Source organism: Manacus candei, unplaced genomic scaffold (genome assembly GCF_025592945.1).
Source record: "Manacus candei isolate 608988 ecotype Guabito, Panama unplaced genomic scaffold, ASM2559294v1 h1tg000028l, whole genome shotgun sequence".
NCBI lineage: Eukaryota > Metazoa > Chordata > Aves > Passeriformes > Pipridae > Manacus > Manacus candei.
Window position 1 is genome coordinate 19,235,177 of NW_026138076.1, and position 25,174 is coordinate 19,260,350.

At 33.5% G+C, this 25,174-nt stretch overlaps 1 protein-coding gene across 1 annotated transcript in view; it reads left to right on the forward strand.

The window, feature by feature from the left end:
* Window positions 1-25,174, forward strand: part of GPM6A (glycoprotein M6A) — a 118,685-nt gene that overhangs the window by 65,896 nt on the left and 27,615 nt on the right. Inside the window, exon 2 of the mRNA XM_051790216.1 lies at window positions 15,517-15,709. Coding sequence (XP_051646176.1) covers window positions 15,517-15,709 — 193 coding nt within the window. The remainder of the gene's footprint in view (window positions 1-15,516; window positions 15,710-25,174) is intronic.

A 25,174-nucleotide genomic window follows, 5' to 3' on the forward strand; every position in this document is an offset into this window, starting at 1 on the left:
ATCATAACTTTCCATGTTGGATAATATCCTGTTCATAAAATAGAAATTCTCAAATCAATATTGTTTCAATAAATTAAATAGTAAACTAGTATCCTGGTTTCTGCTGTCATCTATGACATCTGGTTGCAAACTTTTATCGAAATGTGAATGCCATTAACTTGTGGGGGTTTTTTTATGCATAGTTAATCTTCTTGTTTGTATGCTTTCAGTGGTGTTGACATCTGATCAGAATAGCTGGAGTTCACTTAAAATTCAGTATTTTAGTCTATTTTGTTTCGCATACATTGAGGATTTGGTCTGCAAAACAGCTCTCTTCCAAATCCTTAATCCTCTATATGATGTTTACTGCTCTCAGTTTTTTTCCTGTGTTGCATGTTCAGAGAAGATATAGTCCATATGCTTGGCAAGTGAATCAGAATAAGCTCGTCTAGGATGCAGCTAATATAAGTTATTACAAATTAAAAGTTCAGAACTCTTCAAGTACCTCCACGCAGAACAGGTAATGCAAGAGGCAAAGTAGGAAGTTTGTATTAATACTTTGTTTAGAATTCATTGGAAAAAAAACAGAAATAGATAATTATATAGTGAACCAAAGCCTTTCCCTGTCTTGTTTCTTTGAAGTCTTAAAATACAAGGAGCATCAGTTGTGCGTTCTGTGTACAACTTTTCTATCCTGAAACAGCTTAAGTTGTAAAATCTGTTTCTTTTATTAGTTATTAACTCAGAGAAATCACTTGACTTTATCAAAAACTGGCTTTAATCAAATTTTGGCTTTAATCAAATCTTCAATATAAAAACAGTTAAAAAAGAAAATTAGCTTAAATTTAAACATCCATTTGAAAATGCTAAAACATTTTAAAAGCAAACAAAAAAACCCATTTGAAAGATCTGTGAAAATCATAATTTCCCTTCCAACAGATTAGTTTAAAGGAATAATATTTTCTGGAATGGTTGGGGAGGGTGGGTGAAAGCATTGCTCAAAACACCTCTTAACATAGTCAAAACTCTTTTGCCAGTCTGTACAGCTCTATGCAGCTCCTTCACTACCTCAAAAAGAAGTGTAGTGGCAGCCAAAATAAATGAATTGTCTACTTGTAGTTTGTATGGATTATATTAGATCACAAATGTGTCTGATTCTTCCATTTTAAAAATTTTGTCTGTATTACCATTGTGAGTAGCCTGATGGTGTCCTGTTATCACACTGTAACAGCTTTTGAGTAGGACACAGCTTTGTTCTCATATGCAGGTGATGAGTTTCCTGTGTAAATGCAGGTGAAGGTGTGTGCCTGGAATAATGGCACTGCAAAGGCATACTGGAAATCCCAGGCAGAATTGTTTATTTTTGCATTCCCAATCCTAGATATAATTGCCATGAACATACAGATTTATACAGTAGAAAAGACACATTCTCCAGTTGCTTTTCAAAAAACTGCAGTTTAACGGAAATCAACTTGTGTAAATACTTATAGGTAAGTATGTTATGGATACACATAGATCCATATCTTTTGCAGTAGCAAATTGTTTTTCTTCAAATGTGCTTGTCTTTGTTTTATTTTTTTTAAATCTCAAACCTTTCTGCCTGTTGACCTTTTCACTTCTATATTTTTTTCATTTCCCAGGAGTAACATATATTACTCTTAGCATAGTGATACAATGAAGAGACTGTACAGGAGCTCAATAAGACTTCCTGAGACTGTGACCTTTTTTAAATGCTAAATGGCTTACTTCTAGAGATAGCTGTGCTATTCTAATTAAATTAGCGCAGAAAGGATGAAATGGATTAATTTTGACAGTTTCAAGCTTCAAAAAAATAGTAGTTTACAACTATTGTGACTTTAATTTTAGTGTAAAAGTTTACGTTTTCATTTCTTAAAAAAAAAGGTTTTTTTAACAAAGTTATACATAACATTAAACTGCTTTATCAAACAAGTGTTAATGCTATTCAGCTTGTGTTTATTGAGTGAGTAAGTAAACTTTTTAATTAAACATAATAAAATGAAAACAAATTTAATATTCACCAAATTTGACCATAGTCAACACAGGACTTATAACAGCAATCTTAGGTAAAGATCACTGCTGTAAAAAGACAAATGCCTTTTATTTGTATAGTAATAACAGGTATGTGTTCCTAAAGTATCTGTTGTTTCCTTTCTGTAGTGACCTTACCTTAAAGCACCAGCATATTTTATAAGATAATATGTTACATTAGAAAGCTTTTAAGCTCAAAACTTTTGAGCGTAGGAGAAAAATCATTTGTGTCTCAAAAACAGACTAATACATTCTCAGGAAATTTTAACCACAATAAAATAATTACAAATCTTTTACGTAAAGAAAATCCAATATAAATCTTACATATTATAAATAGAATTTGAAAGAATTTTTTTCACTACCAAAGTACTAATCCTTTTTTGAAATATTCTTTTGAACTTATCTTTTTATATCTATGCTTTCTTTCCAAATATGCTATATTGTCTTCTTGAGTTTTGCTTTGATTTCTCTTTCTGGAACTGCTTCAGTGAAATAATGTACTGGAAGGTAGTTATTGCTTGCTGTGAAATGTGACAGTAGAGAGCATCCTATCACACTGGTGTAACTGTGAAGAACTACAGAGCTCTCTGTCTGTAGAGCAAGCCAGGAGAACAGGAGATACATGAGAAATGAGAACCAGTCAGCCTGTATCATGGCTTCTGGAAAATGCTTTCTTATTTCAGGATTGACCTATCTTTTTTCTGTTTCATGTAAAATCTTTCATTTCCTTAGTATTTGGAGTTTAGGAAAAAAACAAAATTTGTAATAATAAAGCATTCTAAAGCCAACATAAACCATACCTAAAAACTGCAGGCATTTCCTGTTTTAAAGTTAGGTAAGGACATAGGAAGGTGCTGCTGGTATATAAATATTAGATGATATCTGTATCTATTCATACTGTCAGTGTACTGCTGAATTTCATGCAGTCTTGTAGTCCCACATTTTGACCAAATCAAGTGTAGATATATTTCATTATACATTATCTGAAATCCATAAATTAATACTTGATTTCTTTCTAAAAAGAAATTTAGAAACTTTAGAAAGAAAACTCTATTTAACTCTAAGTTACGGTCTTAACACCATTTAGTGTAAGGTTTAAGTTGGCCCTTAAGTTGGACTCATAATCAGTGGTTAAAAAAGTGATTAGTCTGTGACCATTAGGATAAAAATATTAAATGGAAACTTCATTTTTATTTTTTAGCATATTTCCCAATTTTTATTGTCTTTGCTCTTTCACAGATTTTTTTCTTGCTCTTTTGTGTGCCTGTCTTAAAAATAGTTCCCTTACTTTAGGTTTCTGTGAGGGGAAAAAAAGTCTCTGATGCATAATAATTATATTTCACGTTCTATGCTCTTGAAGAACTCTTTTCAGTGTTTTATATTACCTTCTCATTCTTCAATTTATCCTTAACTAAGAAAATAAGATCAACAGGTTCAAGAAAGCACGGAATCAGTAGAATATTCTACTTTTTGCATCCTTTCCAAAAAATTAATTTTTTTTTCATTGAAGAAAGACTTAGGGGCAAAAAGAACTACAAAAACGGAAAGTTACAGGATGTCTAACTTGAAAATATATTAAAATTTATTAGTGACTTTCAGCATCCTATTGAGTTTTGACTAAACTATAAACTTTAATGAAAATAATTGTATCTAGGTGTCTTACAAAAGAACCTTTGTGAAACAAGAAAGTAGTTTTCATGGAAAAAGAGCAGATGAGTAAGAGTAATATGAAATATTATTTCAGAGTCTGTTCTTGAAATGAAATTTTCTTGTCTGTTTCCCATGTATTAGCTGTAAATATCTTTTAGTATTTCAATACAAAAGTATAAATGCTTTTTCCATTATACATCAAGAGTGAAAATGAAATGCATGCTTAAAGCATATTGATCTTTCACTAGGTTCTAATCTGTTTGGTTGAGAGTCAATTTCCTCAATATGGTTATTCATTCCTTTACTTTAAAAATTGTCGCTGCATTAAATACTTGTTGAGATTTCTGTTCCTGCTGGAATCAATAATAAAGGCTCTTTAACTCCAGTGGGAGATAGCTTAAGTTTTAAATATATGGTCTATTTGAAGCCAATAGAAGTTGGTTGCAGAGGTTTCTGTTCACAAGAAATACATTACTTAACCTGAGATCTTGGTAGGATGTAATTACTCTGTTCCAGTAAAAACCTTTCTGTTTGATATCACTAAGATTATTAGTTGTAGACTTAAGAAATTATGTAACACACTGGTCCACAGAGACTTTGCTTATGACCTTTATCTTTAAAGTTGCTATCAATAAAAATAAAGAATATGTAAATTTGCACTGATTAAATGATGCCTGTAGATTGTTTATTCTAAATTCACTGGCAAACACTTATGTTTGTGTTTTATTTATGTCTGAAAACTATTTACTCATAGTTTCATAAGTTTTTGGTTTTAAATGAGATTAAGCTGTTAATTACTATATAGAGCAGTTCAAGTAGTACATTTTAAAGTGTTATACACATTCACATGTATTTTTTGAAAAATATGTGCAATGGCATTAATTAGTTTCATGGAGTAGTTTTCCACCTAACTGGTCATGTCCAGAAGGATAATGGCTATCTGCCCCATCTATTTCTTAATATTTTTCCTTTCCGAGATGTAAGAATGACAGTCATATAATGCTTCTATTAAAAGGTTATGGCTTTCTTTCCAGAAGAATTCAAAATTTCACACTGAAGCTTTCTATAATTCTTTTTTCTACTACTTTACTTGGAGTTATTCTACCCTTTTGGGTAGTAAATGTGACAACCTGTACATGTCTGTTTCATTGAGGAATATCTCAATGTTATCTCAATGCCTTGGAGAGGAGTGGTGGAATTAGGTAAAACAAGAGTGGGGAGAGAAGTGCACATTCCACAGAGCAGTTGAGCTTTCTGTCTTCCAGTTTTGAAGAGAATTAGCAAGATTATAAACTCTGATTGTTTCTTAGGCACATAGGTGTTCAAGGGAATAGGAGTAGCCAAGATGAAGACAGCCTGAGGGTAAAGGGAGCAGATGAAGCGAAGAGAAACTTTTGAGATAAACGTGATATAAAATATGAGGATGTAGAATCAAAAATTACATATGATGTAGAATAAAGAGAAAGGGCTATATAATGCCAAGTAAATGAAAATTTTAATTGCTACTGTATCCAAAGGTCCAGGCTTTTTGAGTTCTAGAAATCCACTGCTATTGGCTAATAGCTGTACAACCTACAGACCCTGTCTGCTTCAGCAGAGAAAAGATTTGTAAGGTAAAAGAGATCATTTAAGGCAGCTGAATATTTGGTATTTTATTCATATGCTTCTGGCCACTATGCCCTGCACAACTGCTGGAAAATTTCCTGAGATCAAGGTACTTACAACTTACCTTTAATTGTATTTTTGTTATATCTGAGTTTTAAGCACAGAGAATTGGAAATGTCAACAGCAAAATGTGCTTTCATTATATAAAGAGCTATATATGTGTAAGTACTCTGAGAAGTCATATTAATCTTATTCTGAGAGCCAAACTGAAAAGTCACTTGGCAAATAATCTGTTTGTTCCTCTTTTACACCACTTTTAAAAAAAAAAGGAGGATGCTACCTTCTCTAAATTGAAGATGTTTAAAACCACAAAGACCTATTAAATATATAAGACGTTTATAGAACATTCTGTTTAAACAGATGAGTGCACAGAAAATTCATTGTCCAATGTTTTCTGTGTTTGTAAGATTTGGAAAATGAAAGAAAAAAGATGTGGTTTAAAGCCCAGTATGACTTAGTTTATTAGTGAATGAGAAAAAATTAGTGCAGAATTACATTTCAGTTCATACTCCATAGTAACTTTCCATTTGGAAGAAATAGCTCTTTTCAAGGCTGAGGAAAAGAATTGAGGAATTGATTCTATGAACTCTAGATGAGAGAGATAAAAAGGATACTTATTTTCTAGTTTTATGATCCATAGCCTTGTCATTCACTTTATAAGGAGCATATACTAAATGTTGCATGGAATTAATGTTCTTACAAAATGTTATTGTTTTCAATCAGATCAAACCAGAAACATTTATAATTGTTCCAATAATCATCTATGCATTATTGATACATATAACATTTTTATAACCTATTTATTAACATGTTTATACCCTCTTTATTAACAATAATGTACATTTATTTAATGTGCAAATCTAAGATACATGATATATAAAAAATACCTGCAATGGACAAACTTTGAATTAATCTACCCACTTCTTCATTCTTTCTATCACATTTGTGCAACTAGTTTGTTTCATTCCTGTCCCCTTAGCTTTAGAATGATTTTGAAGCTGACAAATGTTGTCTGTTAAATCAGCCAGAAGGTTTTTTTAAGATTACAGAGATTGACTGTGTTATGCCTGACTAATTTGTATTTCAGGCAATGACTGCTCTGTGTCAGTAACCTTAATACTTATTAACTGCTAGATTAAGATTTGTCTCATTAAACAGCAATAAACCTAAAGTACTGAAGACTCTATAACAGCTAGTTGCAGCACAGTTTTCTGTACATTGAAATAATCATCAATATCCCAAATATAAGGATTCATTTCTGTTTGTAGTTTCTTTCAAAGATGTGTGTACATTCTTGCATGTATATACATATATTATTTTAGTTAATACTTTCTCTAAAAAAATCTCATTGTTTTACTTTACAAGCTATAACAGTGCCTGTAAAAACCAATCTTCTCAAGCACGTACAGATCCCTCTTCTGATGTTTTCAGTTAATAATCTGTTCCTCTCTCATCAGAAGCATTATCTACTTGGGCCAAGATAAACAAAACTAATATGGATATTTATAAATATCTCACATGTAAATTTTTCTTCTTTGAATGTAAAACAAAAAAGATGTCATATCTACTGATATGATGCCATTTAGTTCTGGATATCTACCTCATATCCTGTATTTTATTGAAGTTACAGTGTTAATTTGATTTTAAGTTGATGAGACAAGCCACATGTTTTAAGTCAAGCACATGCTCAATGCCTTACTAAATGGAGCCTTGTGTAGGTACCTAAATAGTAACTGAGCCAATTTCTTTGACAAGCCATGAGGTGTGCAGCCAGGAGCTTTTGCTTAAATTAGTTCTTTGTTAAAATTACAATTGACAGGGCTGGGAGAGGTAACACTGATACTTTAAAGGAAGCATACAGCATGCAGGATGATTTACCTGTTCATCAAAGAAGAAGAAAAAAAATAGTGATGAAAAGGCTAGTTTCCTGTCTGGCTGGCAAAGAAAATGAGACATTTTTCTTTAAAAAATTAGTTCCATTTAATCCAAGATAGCTTCCCTTTGTTGTTGAGAGTTATGGAGGAGGAAAGAAATACAGAGTAGCTCTTTGGGATGTTATGCAGTCTCTGCTAAAGCTTGGAATGCACCTTCACTACATGAAATCTAGACCTTTGATCATGATTCATGATGAGACTTTCCTGCCAAACCACTGATTCTCTGCTGTCATTACATCTTAGATCTGCATTTTGCCAAAAGGTACTAATCAGGTGTAGTGCTTCACAGTGCTTTTTTATTAATGTATCATACCTAGTGATTCACATAATTCATTAGAAAGTCATCCAAGTGCAACAAATACTTTGGCAGAATACTGTGGTGCAACAGAGGAATTCAACAAGCTGTTTGGTCATTGATACAATCCAGTATGATGGAAAATTAATTTTTGTCCTTCCGCCATTGAGTATTGCTGAAGTATGACCAGTGAAAGATGGGATAAAATTATTGTACATGGTGGTTAATTCAGATTTGCCTTTTTACATATATTCAACAGATAGGTTGGTAGATTTTTCGTTTAATTCTCTTTCCTGCTGGACATCATAGTAGAACTGTGTGTGTGCATATATATGTGTATATGTTATTTGTATATTTATCCATATACAGCTGTGTCTCAGTTATCCAGGAAAAGAGACTGTTGATAGCCTGTTTGGGTTTTTTTGTTTTGTTTTTTTTTCCCCTTCAGATTTCAGAACAGTTAAGATAGATGGAACAAGAGAAACATGTTTGTTATCTTGGAATAAGTACATACATGACTCCCAAACTAGGAGAAAGAGATGACCACTTATTCCTTGTTTAAGTTGCCATACTTTGTACTTTGATGAGAATTAAAACCATGTTTCTTTGTGTTATCTCTGTCTTTAAACTTAGATGACAATTGATTTTTAATATAATTTAGATCAAATATAAAATACATCTTTAATTTGGCTTTGAAAGTTTATTGTATCAGGTGATAGTAACCCAGAAATTATAGATCTCTGCTATGTTGATTTGCTAAATATAGTTGTTTAAATAGGTCAGTGTTATAGATGAAGATTTCTTGGAACAATATTCCTTCTCATTGACAAAGTAGCTTATTTCATTTTACTACCACACTACATTAAAACAGTTGATTATTTAGAATCTATATAAGCAATCCATTCAAGATTTAATTAACTTGAATATGAGTGAAGAAATGTGTTCAATGCATATGATGAAAATGCAAATCTAAGTTATATTTCTGATGTAAGAGGTACCATGATTTGTAGTGAGCTTGCTGAATTAATTTTTTTTTCTCTAGTGAATACAGTTTTTTAAACATTACAATTTGAACTGGAGTACTGAGTGTTTAACAAGGGACAAGGGACAACAAGAACAAGGGGCAGTTCTGGATGAAATCATAGCTAATTTTAAGCCGTGTACAAAAATGTACAAATTCTATTGCCTTTGTTCAGATTTAATTATTATTTTCTGTTACTCAGATCAAGAGAGCATCCATATGAGTAAGAGAGGGAGAGATTTTGTGTACTGTACTATATTTTATTAAAATACCATGTAATCTGAAGATCCCTACATTTCAAATGAAAATAACAATGAAAAAAATAATTTTACATTCATAAATGAGTTTTTAAATCAGGTCTTTGAAGGTCTTAGTAGTTTTCCTTTTGAAAAAAAATGTTTTACTGTGCAATTTTCTTGCATTCCATGACACATTTGAATTTACATTGGACTACTGACCTGAGATGGTATTAGAATTCTAAAATCTCTAAATAAAATTTCTCAAAGAATTAAATTCAGTTTAGAAAAGGGCTTTTTACAACAGTATCTGTTGGTCTGTATTTTCTTAGTACAAGTGCAGAGCAATCTTGTATTGATATAGGATGGAGTAAATAACAGTTGATTATTTCAATTTTATTTCTGTGAACCTACAAATAAAAAAATGCTATTCCTTTTCTTTTGCTGATTACAGACAAGATTACAAATATTTTCTGTAGTTCAAAATGTGCTGAAGGACCAAATATTTCACCTTTACTGATTCAATTTCAATTATTTCAGCATTTAGCCCTGTAAGAAAACATGAACTCTCAAAGTTGGCAATAAAGCTGTGCATCTTTTGTTACTAAAAAATTCCTCACATACGCATTCAGTTTCTTCAGTCTCTTAAGGCTCCATTTTCAGACCACTTTATTATATGTATGCAATTTTTCTTCTCATTTTTGTTTTGAAAGTCCTTTTAAGGATTTTATAATTTTTTTAATGTTGATGAAAATTCTTTGTATAACCTAAAGGCAAAATGTAATGGTATGCAATAGGAGAGAAAATTGTGGATGTTTATGCTGCAATATTATCATTATTATTGTTGGTCTGGGGGGCAGTGGGGGCTGTGTGAAGACTTGACATGTCCATGGTGAGATAATCTCAGTATCATTTAAATATCTTAAGTAATTTTCTTATGATGACTGAAGCTTAGAGAATCACAGTCAGTTGGGATAGATTTTGCAAAGGTAAAATATGTGAATGGAGGAGTTGTGTGAAGCTTTGTTTCTACAGAGGGAGAATTTTTGGATACAGTATAACTGGATTACATCCCCACTACTTAAAGTTATCACCTTGGATGGGAGATTCTTATGAGCAAACATGCACAATGCACAACCTTAGGTATTTCAATTTAGTTGGATAAATTTTGCATCTAAATAAGAAAAAGTCTTTATGATTCCTCTTAACCTTGGTCCCATGTTGAGTGCAGTAACTGATGCAATTATTAACTGCAAAATTACTGTAAAGACCTAGGGACTAACATTTTGATTTTTGGTGTTAGCTGATATGTTAGCTAACATGTAAGGAGATAACAAGTCAAAGTAGATCCAGTAATGATATACAATTTAATGTGTAAAAGATACCTGCATATGTTTTGTATTTTCTTGCAATTAGTCAACATTTTTCCTGAAAGTCCTTTTGTGATTTTGTTGGGATATTATTCTTGCTTTTTGATGTAACATGTTGCTTTACATGCTTAACAATTCAATCAAAATACTGTCTAGTTTAATTTTCCACTGTGGTCCTAGCAGTCAGGATCTCAGAATTAATTTTGTGGTAAAAGTACTTTTGTTACTTGATAGCTAATTCTGTAACAGTAATCATTCTAACTGAAAGCTAATTTAAATAAGAAGTCATCTCCTGAGTGAGACTAAGAAAAGCATTTTAGTTTTTAGCATCTTGTATAACAGTAGAGGGTGGGAGCAGAGTGGGGGTGTATCCCATGAATGATCCTGGGACACAGAGGGCAAATATGTGGGATTGTGTATGCAACCCTTCTCGAATAGGTTTTTCAGATCAAAGTACAGGGATGATCTTTGCTGACTCATTCCAAAATGTTGCTTCACCTCATTTGCAGCTTAGTAAAGCCCCATCTTGAATGTCTTGTCTTTCTTCTGTACTTGGGACAATATTAAAGAAGCTTGATTGCTTCTGTGTGCTGCTATACTGTGATGCCTTGGTGACCAGTTTCAGATCAGAAAGTCTGGCCACATGTTGAATAATTTGAGGGGGTTTTGATACTAGATATAAGTAAAATATGTTACTTTTTCTTCAGTGCAATGTGTTTTGATGGGTGTATTTATCAATTAAAATATTACATAACAGTAGCTTGACTTCTTGAGGTTAAGTCTACCTTAATAGAATTCAGAATTTAATCTGCATGTTTCATGATGGTCTGTGAAACTGTATTTCTGTATTTGAGTTGATTGGCCATGAAAGCTGTGTGACAAGTGGTACAAATTTAGATGTAAAAAAATGCATACCTAACCAGGCATGGAAGGCACAGAAGATTTTGTTACTTTGTTTATTTCAAGTTTATGTAGTTCTCTTGCATTTTACTTTGGCTCTCCTGTCCTATCTCTTCATATTAGAAAGAAAATTCTTTAATAAAAATAAGAAAAAATGTTATTAAAATGTTATATGATCATCAGAGGTACTTATTCCCATTGGAGATGTAATTATCTGTGATTAATCAGTAATGCTTTGGAGATGTAGTTGTCTGTGATTAATCATCCTAGATGTTCTAGCTGAAAATGCCTTGGAAAGAATGAAAAAAACAAAACCAGAAATATTCTCTATGAAAAACCATATTCTCTTTGTTTATTTTTTATGTATTTTTTAATATTTATTTTCTTCATGTTAATGTCTAGGGTGAATGGGTTTTCTTATCCACTAATGTAAAAGACAGTAGCATAATTGCATTTTAAAACTGGTTCTGATATCATTGATTTAAACTTCAGTTTCACAGACAGAAGTGGGAAGAGACGTAAGTCCTGAATCTTTTTTTTTCCTTCTTTTAAATGTACTGGCCAGAAATGGATTAGGTGTTTTATTTGTCAGGCGTATCTCCTGATCTGTACTGAGGAGGCAGAGTTCATATGCCACTAACACATAAACAAAGAAATTATTGTGGTGGTGCAATTTGTGTGCCTAATAAGATGTAAATCACAGGGACAATTTCTTCTGCTGCTCAAAATCTAAATCCTTTGCCTTCTTAATGTAGAGAAGCGGTTGTATAAACAGAAGGTCAACTTATGTTTGGCTAGGGCACTTGGAGATGTGTTAGAAAATTTGCATCCAAAACCCAGAAACTAGAAGAGGTGTGCACAGATTTGCCTATATAAGGAACACTTTTCAAGCCCTTTAAAGCAGAAGTTTAGATATCTACATCAAGCATATTTCTCATGTAGACCAATAATTGTACTAAGAGGAACAAAGGTCTATGAGATCTTTGCTGACTGGAAGGTAGATGTATATAATGCAACATTAATGTGCTTCATTTTGATAGCTGAATATAGCAAGTATTTGAAGTTTTATTTTATCCATGTAAAATAAAATTCCTTGTCTTGTCATCTTCTGTGTATTTCATGATTAAATTTTCTCTATGGAATGATTTTGATAAAATAAAGAAAAAAACAACAGTACAGTTCATGTTGAAAGCTCCAAAGAATAGTGTTTTTGATTAGTTCCGATGGTTTTAGTAAAGGCACATGGTCCCAGGAGATCTAGATTTTTACCTGAGGGAAAAATATTGGTACATATAAGCAAAATAAGTACAGTAGATGCTGAATTATATAGCATGAGCTTATTGTGAAAAGTGAACTCTGTGAAAAGTACTGAAAACTGTATTTGAAGATGAAAACAAACATCAAAGCAACATAGAGTCTTTTTCATCTTTCCTAGTAATTATTTCTGTGATTGTATGTTTTAACTGCCTTGTGAAGATGATATTCAGAGCGGTGAATGACTGCCTGTCTCACACAGACATTCACACATTGCACAGCTGAGTCACAATTCTGTACTGGTGGTTCAATATCGTTGTGCAAGTTAAAATAGCATTTCTATTGTTCTGTTCTTAAACAGCCATTTTCAAATTCTGAACAACTGAAAGAAAAGAACTGGAGCAAATGCTACCTGCAGCACATTACCTCGTGTTGTATGAATGATGTGTGATAGCCATTTTAAAATTTTAGTCCTGATTCACTGGTTTTCTCTAGTTTTGAGTTGATTTGACAACCCTGAAAAGTCTAGAGTTACTCATGAAATGAATAGTGAGAAAGGTAGTAAGCCTATGGAAGAGCTGAATAAATGAGCAAGACCTTGAGAATACCTGATTATCTGAAAATTTAGTGTGGTTGAATTAATTTTTTTCTGAGTTTTTTTTAATGAGTGAAAAGATCTTGAATTGGTAAAATATTCTACTACTAAAAGCTTCCCTCAAAGATTTATAAGCGTGAACAGTTTTAATGCAAGTGATAAATAGAAACACTTCTTCAAAAACTATGAATCTGTTTCAGTTATTTTTCAAATTTTGAAACAATTGGGGGGAAAAAAAGGGATTTATTTCTGATTAAATTTTCCATTGTTTTGCTCCTTTTTACATGTCATCACTTTATTGTATTATGCAGTTTTTACTTTTTTATGCTGTTTTACTATATTTTTACAATCATGGCTAGGCTTTGCAAACGAAGATTTGGGAAGGGCTCTACCCACATTTGCTACAAAACCCACATTTGCTACAATATTTTTACAATATTTCACTATAATAAAGCTAAAGCAATATTTGTGACCCTGGGTACTGAGGACATCTTATTTTGTGACCTCTGGGTGTGTACTCAACTCTCACTTGACCTAGAGAGTGATGTGCAGCACCTTGCAGGAGGTATTGCACAGCCAGCCTTTTCTGCATAACAATGCTCACAGTATTAAATACAGCAATGTTATGTGGATGTGGCCTTAATGAATCTTCTTCTAGTTCAGACTATTAACTGTTCTTATTCTTGTGTTGTCATTTCTTTAACTTTCTCTCTTCCAACTTCATCTTTCTTGGAAGGGGAAAAAGAAGCCTTAGCGAAATCTCTCTTCCACTACTCTGCCCTAAGCTATTGCAATATCAAGAAACACTCTCCCTACAGTCTATGTGTCCCTGAAAATATTTAGGTGTACCTTATTTTTTCATCTTTGACTTTACAAGCCCTCATACATCACTCTCATTATCAGTCTATTGTAATCTCTCCCCTTCTTTTTACTTTTTCATATAAAGCTTATGGATGTGCAATGGTACTAATTTTCTGAGGCTTTTTCTGTGCTGAAAATTGCAATGGGAATTTTTTAATAAACTCTGATGTCAAGCAACTACTTATTTACCTGTAGTTCTTGTTCAATGTATATCTTTTAAATATATGTTAATTTTTTTGCCCTTTAGATAGGAGATTTTCCAGTGAATGATTCTTTTCTAGTATTTGTGTAGGCTTTTAAACACTGAGGAGTTAACCACGGTTATTATTAAGGGTAATCTTAGAAAACAGAACCAAAGGAATTTTAAGAGGTTTCCTTAAAATGCAGAATTAGTTACTTCAAAAGAATTTGTTTATCTTCTTAGTCTGTTCCTAAGACCTTGCACTGAAGAAACACCCACAGAGTTTCTGGGTATAAAAGCCCCACAGTCTAACAATCACTGTGAAGAAAGACACAACGTGATCACTGGACATTCAAAACTTTGTGCTGCTGAATATGAAAGCTCCCCACTGCCACTCTACAGTAGAATGACATGAATTGCAAGATGTGTTCTTCATCCAGAGTTGCATGGGCTCAGAGAGGGGGAAGAAAATGAAATGCTGTTACCAAAGTATTGGAAGCATGGAAAGTGTTACACCCATGGATGTGTGTGATGGCTGCTGGAGGTGACCAACTTGTACAACAGGTTACTCAGCAAAACTTTGGCAGCAGTTAAAATATACAAATTTGCACATTTTACATTTGGTATTTTACAGTTGGCTCTGCTATAGCAAGTTATCCTTAACCAAAAGTAGTCTCAAACTATAACTCTCTTTATATTTTTATAAAACTAGCATGCATAATTGGGAATTATTTTGTCTTTTACATGCTTAGTATATTCAATATTCAGTATATTATATTTTTCTGCCAGAAACTATCCAGTCATTGGAATACTGCCTTTTGTAGTATTCTTTACATGTACAAAAATATCAAGAGGTTTCTATTTAAGGAAAATGTGTGTCTATTTGAAAATGGCTTAAACTCTTCAGAGAATCTTGCATATAAGTAGCTGCTAAACATATATATATGACAAATATATATATATCACAGATTTATATTTGTTCATTAAAAGTAGTAAATGAATGAATGAATGTTTGAACAGATAGGAAATTCTTACTTTTCTTATCTAGCCTAAATGAAATAGAAACTTACCAACTTAAAGGACAAAATATGGAATTACATGTCAAAGCTACATTTTTTTGTGCCTTTTTTCTTTCTTTTAACATATCTGTGGTATTTCTGTGATTTAGCACAGCATAAAGCCTTTGGAGCATGTTAAAATACATTGGCTCATACCTGTTGAACATCTTATAAGTCAGTTTTAATTGATCATTGTCTCTATAAGCATTTCAAATTTATAGGCCTCGTCCTGTTTTCTAACCTTTCATGCTAATCAGAGGGCATGTCTACATTTAACAGGTCAAGAAGCAACTGAGGAAACTCAGAAGTTGAATTAACCTTTCACAGATTTTCTGATGATCTGGGTTGTTTAACTTGACCGAAGCTCTCTTTGGCCTGAAGTCTTTAATTTTCGAAAGTGTTTCTCAAGAGTAAAAGCTTTCTTTTTGCTTTCTTGATATAATCTGGAACTTGATTTTTTTCTTGTAGGATGCTTCGAGTGTTGCATCAAATGCCTGGGAGGTATTCCCTATGCATCTTTGATTGCTACCATCCTGCTGTATGCTGGAGTTGCACTGTTCTGTGGATGCGGACATGAAGCACTTTCAGGAACTGTCAACATTCTGCAAACCTACTTTGAGATGACAAGAGCTGCAGGAGATGTTATTGATGTCTTTACCATGTAAGTTACTAGATTCTTTTACTCGTTTCCTTTTAAAAATGCTGAAAAATTCCTCCAGAGATATAAATTTGACTCAAGAAAATGTCTTTTAATGAAAATCATAGAAAGAATGATTTGGATAAGCTCAGCAGATAAAGTTTTGACTGTGCTGATATTTTTACTATTTACAAGCAATTTGTAATACTATTTAATATCCCACAGTTTTAATTTAAGTTTTTACTGAAGAGTACTTCAAATAATGTTGATGAATTTGTTCCATACATCCTTGCTTTAAAAAAAAAAAACCCAAACCAAAACCCCCCAGAACTCTATACTCTAAATAGGTAAAACAGGAGTGTGCAACAAGTAACAGTTCTGGGAATAAATACAATAAAGAAGTAACCAAAGAGTTGTGCAGAACCCTGAGACTTGAAATGTCAAAATTGTATTGTCTCTGGTATATCTAGTATTAATCTGTTTTGAAGGTTCCATGCTTTGCTACTCCTGGAAACCTATTTCTGGAAGGCCTTTGTTTTGTCGAGCATCTCCTTTTCTTTGTTAAATTTATTACATTTAACAAAATAGTTTACTGCATCCTTAAATTAAATTACATATTTCTAATATTTTTAAAATGTTCTCTTTCAAAAATGATTTCAGGTATTTGAAATCCAAATTCTTACCTGGCTGCTAATTGTTACAACTAAAGCTGAAGAATCCTATCCTTTAATTTGTAAATATTTTCTTTCATGACCCTTTTTTTGAGAAGTGAAATGATTTGATCATCTGTCAAAACATTGACTTCTTATGATGGATGGTTCCATGATGACTGCATCCCAGGGCTTAGCAGCAGTCAAAAAACAAACCAAATACCAACTACCAGAAAAATCAAAGAGAAACAGAGAACACACTTATGCCATTGTATAAATCCATCTTTCATCCATTTCATTAATACTGTATACAATATTGGTGCCCCAAAGAAGGCAGAAAAGGATGATTAGAATTATAGAACAGAGGCTATATGGTTAAAAATCGAGTATAATAGGACTCTTCGGTCTAGAAATGGGATGATGAAGAACTGTTATGCTAAAGGTCTGTAAATTCGGGATATGATGTATATGGCGCATGAGGTTAGATTGTCTTTCTATTCCAGCACAAGAAGTTTGAGGTATCAGAGGAAACAGGTCCAGAAGGAACAAGTGGTGGTTCTTCAATTGTTTCATAAAAGATTTCTGAAGCTAGTTATATATTGTGATTATATTATGGATACCAAAAAATTTTATGGGCTCGAAGGAAGACTGGATAATCTTGGAAAACAAATCCATTGATGGTTTCTAATGACAGTCAAATGACTTAGCCAATTCAGGAAGTCCCAGAGGCTAGAATAGTGTTGGGGGTTATCCTGTTAACATGCCTGCTCTTAGTTTTTCCTTCTATTCATTGTTCGAGGTAGGAAAATGAACAAGATATATATATTTGATCCAACTGGGTACCAATGTTTTCATGAGAGCTAGAAACAGAATCTTAAATTTCTTAAATTGTCAAGGGCTATATTATCAGCATCCTTTTCAAAGATTCTCTGTGAATGTTAAGTGTACTTTTTGTGGGATTAGTAGCCAGAAGGGAGCATGTACCAAATAAGTATGTCACTGCTATGCCATATTAAAATTTCATCTTTGGATCAAGAAATTTAAATGTCCTTGTATAACAATATATTGGGTTGCTAGGAAGATGTAACTTCTGCTTTGCCTTTTTGGCTTGTCGCTTAGAATAATGAGTCTGACTTGACTTGACGGCTAAGGTTCATTGTTATCCTGAACGAAAGATCAGTCATTTCATTAGGCTCTAACTTATTTTATTATTCCCTAGGAAGCCATTAGTGCAGAACAGCCACAAATCGATGCTTTCTCTTCATAGCAAGTTTTCCAGCTTCTCTCTGTCAAATACTTAAGTGAAAATATCAGTCAGGGGGCATAGTTCAAATGCATATAATTCACTGTAAAAGATCAAGGAATTATAAAGGTAATTTTTCTTTTCTTGGCATTTAATTGTCTTAGCTAGTAGCTTTTTGATTTGTTTGTTTCCTTTGATTACTAAAAGATATACTAAACCCAGTTCTTTCTTTAGCAGACATACTGTATTTGAAATTTCAGTTTATTCAGTTGTGAAGGAGGTCTCTAAACTTATGTCTTAAAGGGAGAAGGAGCAACTATTTTGACTAAAAGCAGATGAACCATTGCTTTGAACTGGATAAACTGTGTGACTTGCAAAGAAATTTGCACACATTAATTTTCTACCTGTTTAAGTAGATATTACTGTGCTTTTTAAAATAATTTTGTAGGGAGAAAAAATACTTGATATTTTGTCATGACTATTGATTAACAGTTGACAGTACAAAAGCCCTATGGTAATGATAGTTTTGAAAGACCAAAAAGCAGAAGGAAGAATATGTAAGTAGAAACAAACAGTGCATTGCCTACATCATGATTCATATTGAAATGTAAATAAAAGCTAGTTGTTCAAAGTGCTGATTAGAAATTATAAGAATTAAAAAAAAAAAAAATCTAGCAGTGTGCTCTACGAAATTATACCTTTTTAACGTTATTTAATACATTTGGGCTCTTAATGCTTCTAGTGCTGTGAAGTGTCTCAGATTGGCCTGCAGTCTGACTTTCTGTGATAAATGTGCTAGGCAGATGCTGCAGTGGAGTGAAGTGTGTTAGATTATCTTTAATCACACTTATGATTTCTATCTATATTTTTATTAGCATGCTGGATTTCAAATGTCATTCAGAATAAAAATCAATCCCTATCTGAGAGCTACTTATGTGAGTGGTAAGAGATAAGGTCTGTTTTAACTGTGTCCACAAGTGTTCGTTCTGAATGAAAATAACACAACTCACAAGCTACCCTGTATCTTTTATCTTGGTCAGTGCTACTACTTACGGCAATTTAAAAAAAGTAGCAGACCCCTGTAGAGAAAGTAGGGCATAATGAGGGCATAAATAAAGTCTGAACAGCCACAGCACTCCTGAAGTGCCTAAAATAGAAGCCAAAGTACCTAGATCCAACAATGCCATTCAGAAATGTCTATATGAATGTCCCTGAGGGCATCAACAGCCCTGACTGTTCCTGCCTGGCCTCCCTTAGGGCCTCTCTTCACCCTTCCGTTAGTCCAGGACCCCATTTCAGTGAAGCCTGAGGGGTTCAGTCCCTCACCACAGACTCTCCTGGCCATGGGTTTGGGGCTGCCCTGGTTGCCACAACTGCCCTACTCTCTGTCTGCTCCATGGGGAACCTACATCCCCCACAGTGCCTAGAGGCCTGTGGAGAGATGAATTAATTAAGAACCTGCAATAGGCCATGAACTTCCCTTGGAGGATTCAGCCCTTGGGGATTCAGCCAAGAGCTGCAGCCCTCTGGAATAGAAGAGGTGATCTGAGTGCTGGCCCTGCTGTTTGGTCTCTGATTTCATCTCCCTGGACTCTTGTCTGAGTTCAAATAGTATATACCAGTTGCAGTTCATATCTGCTTTGGAAATATAGATAAGTAATAAAAATTTACAATTTTTAAAAAATTAAGTAAATTTGAAGCTGTTTTTGAATTCTTTAAATGCCAGGAAGTTACAATTTTCTCAGATTTATGATTTTATTTCCAAGTTAAAATATTGAATGATCGTGGTCAATAATTCCAAAATCCTGGAGGCATCCTAGAGAGATTCTGGGTAGGGTAGAATGAGTTCTTTTTTACTTACTTGTTTTGAGGGGGAAAATACAACCCCAAATCCAAAAATGTCTAAAAAAAAGACAAAGAATTTTTTTACAGTATTTTTTCTCAAAGTGCTAGATTATAGCCTGATTTTAGTTTCTTCAGGGTGACACAGGTAAAACAGATACTTTAAACTCTTGTAAGCTAATATAAATCAAATGTATTCAAATTCATATGAACACATACTGTACAGATGGGTATTCCTTATGGAGGGGACATATCTTCAAAAATCACAAATTTCAATGGTAGGCTCTTCTCTCTTTAAACAGTCATTTCTAAATCCATGAAATTTTAATAAATTGGATGGTTATAAAATGATTTGGAATTATCAATCCCTTTTCATTGAGACTAACCTCTAATTATATTGTTTTCTAAATTAGTTTTGTGAAACTTCGTTCCTTATAGTTCCAGACATTTTCACTATCAACATTATCACCATTCTAATGGTAGCTGCTTCCCCTCCCCCTGCTCTCTTTACCCCCACCAAGTAAAGAAATGCCTGTTTGGGAATTTGCAGAAGTCATAAGCTTTTGTTTGGCATGTTAATTCCTTCAGTGGTTGTAGAGTAGTTATTTTAGTTCCTTGAGAGTCAAAGGAAGCCTAAGAAAATAAATATGATGGTTTAAATTACCCTGAAAACTGCCTTTATAGTATTTTAAGTGTAAGAGGTGAATGTTTTATGTTACCTATCTTGTCAGTTTAAGAGCTCTGTAGGCTTTGCTAAAATTGAGCAATCTGCTTGACTTAGGTGTGGGATTTAGTTATCCTTCTATAATGTAATAAACTGCAGTGAACACTATCTGCAAAGTACCAGGTATTACTAGATTTGCTTAGTTAATCACTGATTTTGAGAAGATTACTAATGCAGCAGAAATAGACACATGATTATCAAGCATGTATTGTATCAGCTGGATTTTTATGTTTTTCTGGTGTGTGGAACAATTTCCAAATGAAGTTTTTTAGAAAATCAGCAGCACAAGATATGTTGGGTGTGTTTCCTAAGAGCATCTTTTTACAGTTCTTTCTCTTCAGTATGCAAGGCCAGCTAGTGCCATCTGTCACATGTTTGTGATATATAGGCCACGGAACAAGGGAATCATGCTCTTAAAATGGAAAACGAAGAAACCTCCCTGATAGAAATATTAAAACCATTTTCCTACTACAGTCAAAGCTATTTCAGGTTATTGTAAATTCCCTTCCTTTTAAAGGTGTGAAATCAAATAGTAAACTAATTGAAGTTACAATCTGTAAATCTGTTGTCACTGTGTTCTCTGTTGGAAGTGCCACAGACACTCTACTGAAGCCACCTTCCTAGAGCTAAAAATTCCCTTCCTTTCAGAATGTGAAAACCTGTGTTTCAGGTACTGCTGTGGCCTAGTTTGGTGCTTGCCGATAACCTTTCTCTTAGTCAGTGTATAGTCAGTGTTTATTAAGATGATATTGTTTAGTAATATACATATGGATGTACAACTGTTTTCTTTTGAGGAAAAACCAAAGAACATGTGTAGAAGTTTTTATATCTCCCCTCAGTGATAAAATCAAATGTTTTGAGAGGTAGATAAGTGGATGTTATTCTGATCTGCTATCTTTTTTTGTTTTTGTTGACTTTGCAGATATAACAAGTTAAATACAGGCAGCACTAAAATATTACTGTTATCATCTTTTTTATTTCTGCTACTACTAATGGAATACTGTGAAAGGTATTACAATGTAGTTGCAATTGTGTGATGATTCTGTTTAAGTCATCTTTTTTATACTCAGTAGTACTAAACTGGTTTTCCCTGTTTTTCCCTGATTTTTTTTTTTAAGAGACACGTTTGTCTCTTAAAAAAGCTTGGCATTCTTCAAATTTGGACTTAAATTATGTTTTAAACGCAATTTGTATCATGGGAAGCAAAACATTTAAGGCTCTGCATTAGGACAAACATTTGCTGACTTAGGCAGGCCTGTGTCGTATCATGCTTGGAAACAGCAACCATTCTAAAGAACCCTGGCAGATGATCTCACTGGTTCTGTGATGAAAAGATTCAGCTGGGCACCAGTTCAGCTAGCTGAGCCTATGAACAGGAAGAAGACATAGGAAAGAAGTGAATGTCTACATGATTTGCATATACCAAACAAGTAGGATGGCTACTCCAGTCACGTACAGTCATTTGTTGGAGATGTATACCGTGTTTTTGGAAGCATTCACTGGTAAGATGACTTCTAACTAGCCTAATGAGAGTTCTCACTAGCAGCACTCCATGAGTTCCTGCACCTGGATTCTGTCTATGTGTAGAACAATGAAGTTAATTCTGCAAGGAAGATCTAACCTTGGCCCATGTGTATTATTTGTGTATTGCAATTTGACAGAAGAGAGACCACAATGTTATTGATGCAGTTTACTTAAGGAGAACATTTCTATTTCATTGGAATGGTCGAGTCACATATATATTGTAACAGATCATTTTAAAGATTAGATGCAGAACATAGCATTTTAAATACTGTTTGATTTGTAGATGCATCAAATCTGACAAAAAATGCGAGCACCTGAGAATATGACCTTTAAAAGATTATACAGTGCTGAAAATTCATATTTACTACCTACTCAGCAGTATTATGTAGCCTAGTGTTCTATATTCTGTTAGAATGAACATCAGTAAGAACCTCTGTAAGTAAAATTTAGGATTTGGGAAGTGCCTGCAAAGACATAGTCCTCATTTTATGTAATAGTTGGATAAGGAAATTCATCGCAGCACATGGTTGTACCAGCAGAATGATCTTACATAAAGAATTTATTGGTCTTCATCTGTGCAAATACAGTCTCTTACTTTTAGGCAGATATCCATATTATTTAGTGCAGTGTTAAGCAGTTCTCTTTGCTGGGTGACTGGAATCTTAGATTAGCTATAATCACTGCATGCCTGTGATTGCACTTGCAATAGACTTTTCTCAATAGGTTCTCCATAAGAAATACATTTTTCTGTTTTAAATATCTTTATTTCCTTTTAGTCTTAGTTCACTTTATAGACATAAAATGGAAAGTGTATATTTCTATGTAAAATACATATCGCTAAATTTTTACTTTATGTGCCATATAAAATTAAGATAACTCACTGTTCCACAGGAGATCTGAAAAGGGTAAAATTCACTATTACCATCCCAATTAGGACTTTTAGTAACAAGTTTTCAGTCTTACACTATCAGTATGTACTTTATGTTCATTACTTTACAGCTGTAATGAAGAAACACTCACAAATCCTGTGATGTGCTTTTGCCACATCTTTTTACACTTTATCGCTATAGAAAGTTGCCTGGGAATTCAGTATCCATAGTACACAAAAACCATCATGTAAATCCACCATGTTACCAGTCAGCATGTTACTGTGCACTAGTTCCAACAGGGTTTTTTGCCTTCTTCAGGCAAAGAAGGCTGCTGATTTCTTCTGTAATTAACATCTCTAAAAATGCTTTTAAGAAAATGGTTTTGCAAGAGGTGAGCAGACAGAACAAGACTAGATTATAAAAAAAAACCAACAACCAACAACTTTGAGAAGCAGCCTTGTCCATATGTCATAGTCAGAATTTTGTGTTCTGAACTCGAAGATTTCATGATTATTTAAATTCATATGCTGGATCCTTTCCTGTTCCAAGAAAGTAACAAGACTCATAGGGCAGAGTTGTGGTTTGTGCTACTATTGCTCTTCCTCTCTTAGGTTCTGGATTCTCCTCTGCTTTTAGAGGGGCTCCATGAAATCTCCACTCAACTGTCCCATTCCTAAGAAGGATGCAACAATCAAACTTTTAGACGATGATGATTTAGGCTTTTGTTCTGCATACCTGTAGAGACTTTGTACATCACAAATTAAAATCAATGAGCTTTGATCATCAGCTTTGGTTCAGAGTAGAATGAGAAAATCTGCCCCTTGCAGAATGCAAATGTAACTTGCACATTATAGTATGATGATCTCTTCTTTATATAATCCTAATGGTCTGGTTTTGTTTTTATCAAATGTTTTGTATGATTACATACAAAATTTCTTTAAGAAATACAGAATTATCAGTCTTTGTTCTCTTCCTAATGTGTTTTATTTCTACTTTACTAAAAATTACTTATCGGGTTTTGTTTGTCTTATACTTTGTCTTCCAGTAAATCCCTTCTCTTTTTATCATTTCCTGACAAACTTTATTGAGCATTCTGTCTGTCAATTTTGTTTTCTTTCCACCTGAAATTTAGAAGTTTAGACTCTGTATTAATCTAAAATTTGTCATGGACATTTTCTTAGTAGTTTCATTTTTCCCTTCACAGTGAGAATGTTTCTGTTACTTTTACCTCATTGTTATTGTTACATACAATTTTTTGTTCTTGCCTTGCAGGCAGTACATGATTATTAATAAATCCTTCTTTCACTGCTGGTTATATGTCTTCCTTCTGAGGTTTTCCTTTGCTTGTCTCCTCCCTCTACGAACAATTCCTCTCTGTTTCACGGTACCAACTATCTTCTTTGCTCAATCTGTTTAAATGAATAGTATCATGAACTTACACCAAGAAATTGTTCCCAACTGGTTTCCAGGAGAGCCTGAGCACATCTTTTAAAAACTTGCGTGTGGCTTGGTTTCTGCATAGCCTAAACAGACCTTCTTCCTTGCAAACATCCCCTTATATCTTGTCTGTCTCATAAAAACACATTTATGAAACTGTTTCTACACGCTTGAGACAGCTTGAGGGGGGAGGCTGCTATCTCAGTGTCTTAACAGCCTCTTAGGATCAGTCCCTCAGGGGGCAAGAGGATGAGTACAGAGGTCACCATTGCTGGTTTACAGAGTAACAGAGATTATTGTGCATTCTAGATGTGAACATGAACTATTCAAAGTTCCCTGTAATTGAAAAAACCCAAACAAAAAACCCCCACATAAACAAAAAAACCACAAACACCCAAAGCTGATGAAGCAGTCCTACCCTGATGGTAGCATTTACATATGTTTCTCATCTTTCTAAATTGTCTCTGCCAGCTAAAAAAAAAAAGTTTTTAGTTAGGAATTGTACTATGGTAATCTTACAAACTTTTTAGTACTTTGATAGTTTTGGTACTTTATTTTTCCTATTGTGTTGGGTTTTTGTTTGGGGTTTTTTTTAGCTTGGACATAGATGTAATTGCCCGAATTTACTTGCATTCAGAGAATATAGGTACAGTTTACCAGCAATATTGTGCTATTTAACATCTGTAATATCTTAGTATCATATTATATATTGGAGAAGTTATGTTATAAATTCAGCAAGAGAAATGTGAGGCAGAACTATAAATGCTGAAAAACTAGTCCCACAGTAATACTTAGTACTCTGGTGGGCTAGGCCAATGAAAATCTTTCCAATATAAAGCTTTTATCACTTGTTCAGGCTTAAGTGAACAGATAATTTAAGTGAATAAAATGATTTTATGGACAGCATGAGAACTGCGTGTCACAGGACAGACTAGTGTGGTCTTTTAATTGCTGTTGATTACAGTTAAATGTCTGCACTACATTTCTATATTAACTAAATTAAAAAAGAAAAAATCCCTAGCAAGTACATAGATTGTTCCAAAGCATTATTAGCACACTTTTCACAAAAACCTACTACACATAGACATGATCGTTCAACAAATTGTCGTATTACTTGCTGATTTATTTTATTTTTTAATCCTTGAATTTGCCAAAACACAATGAAAATACACAGTGGGAAATCTGCAACATTGATCTGAC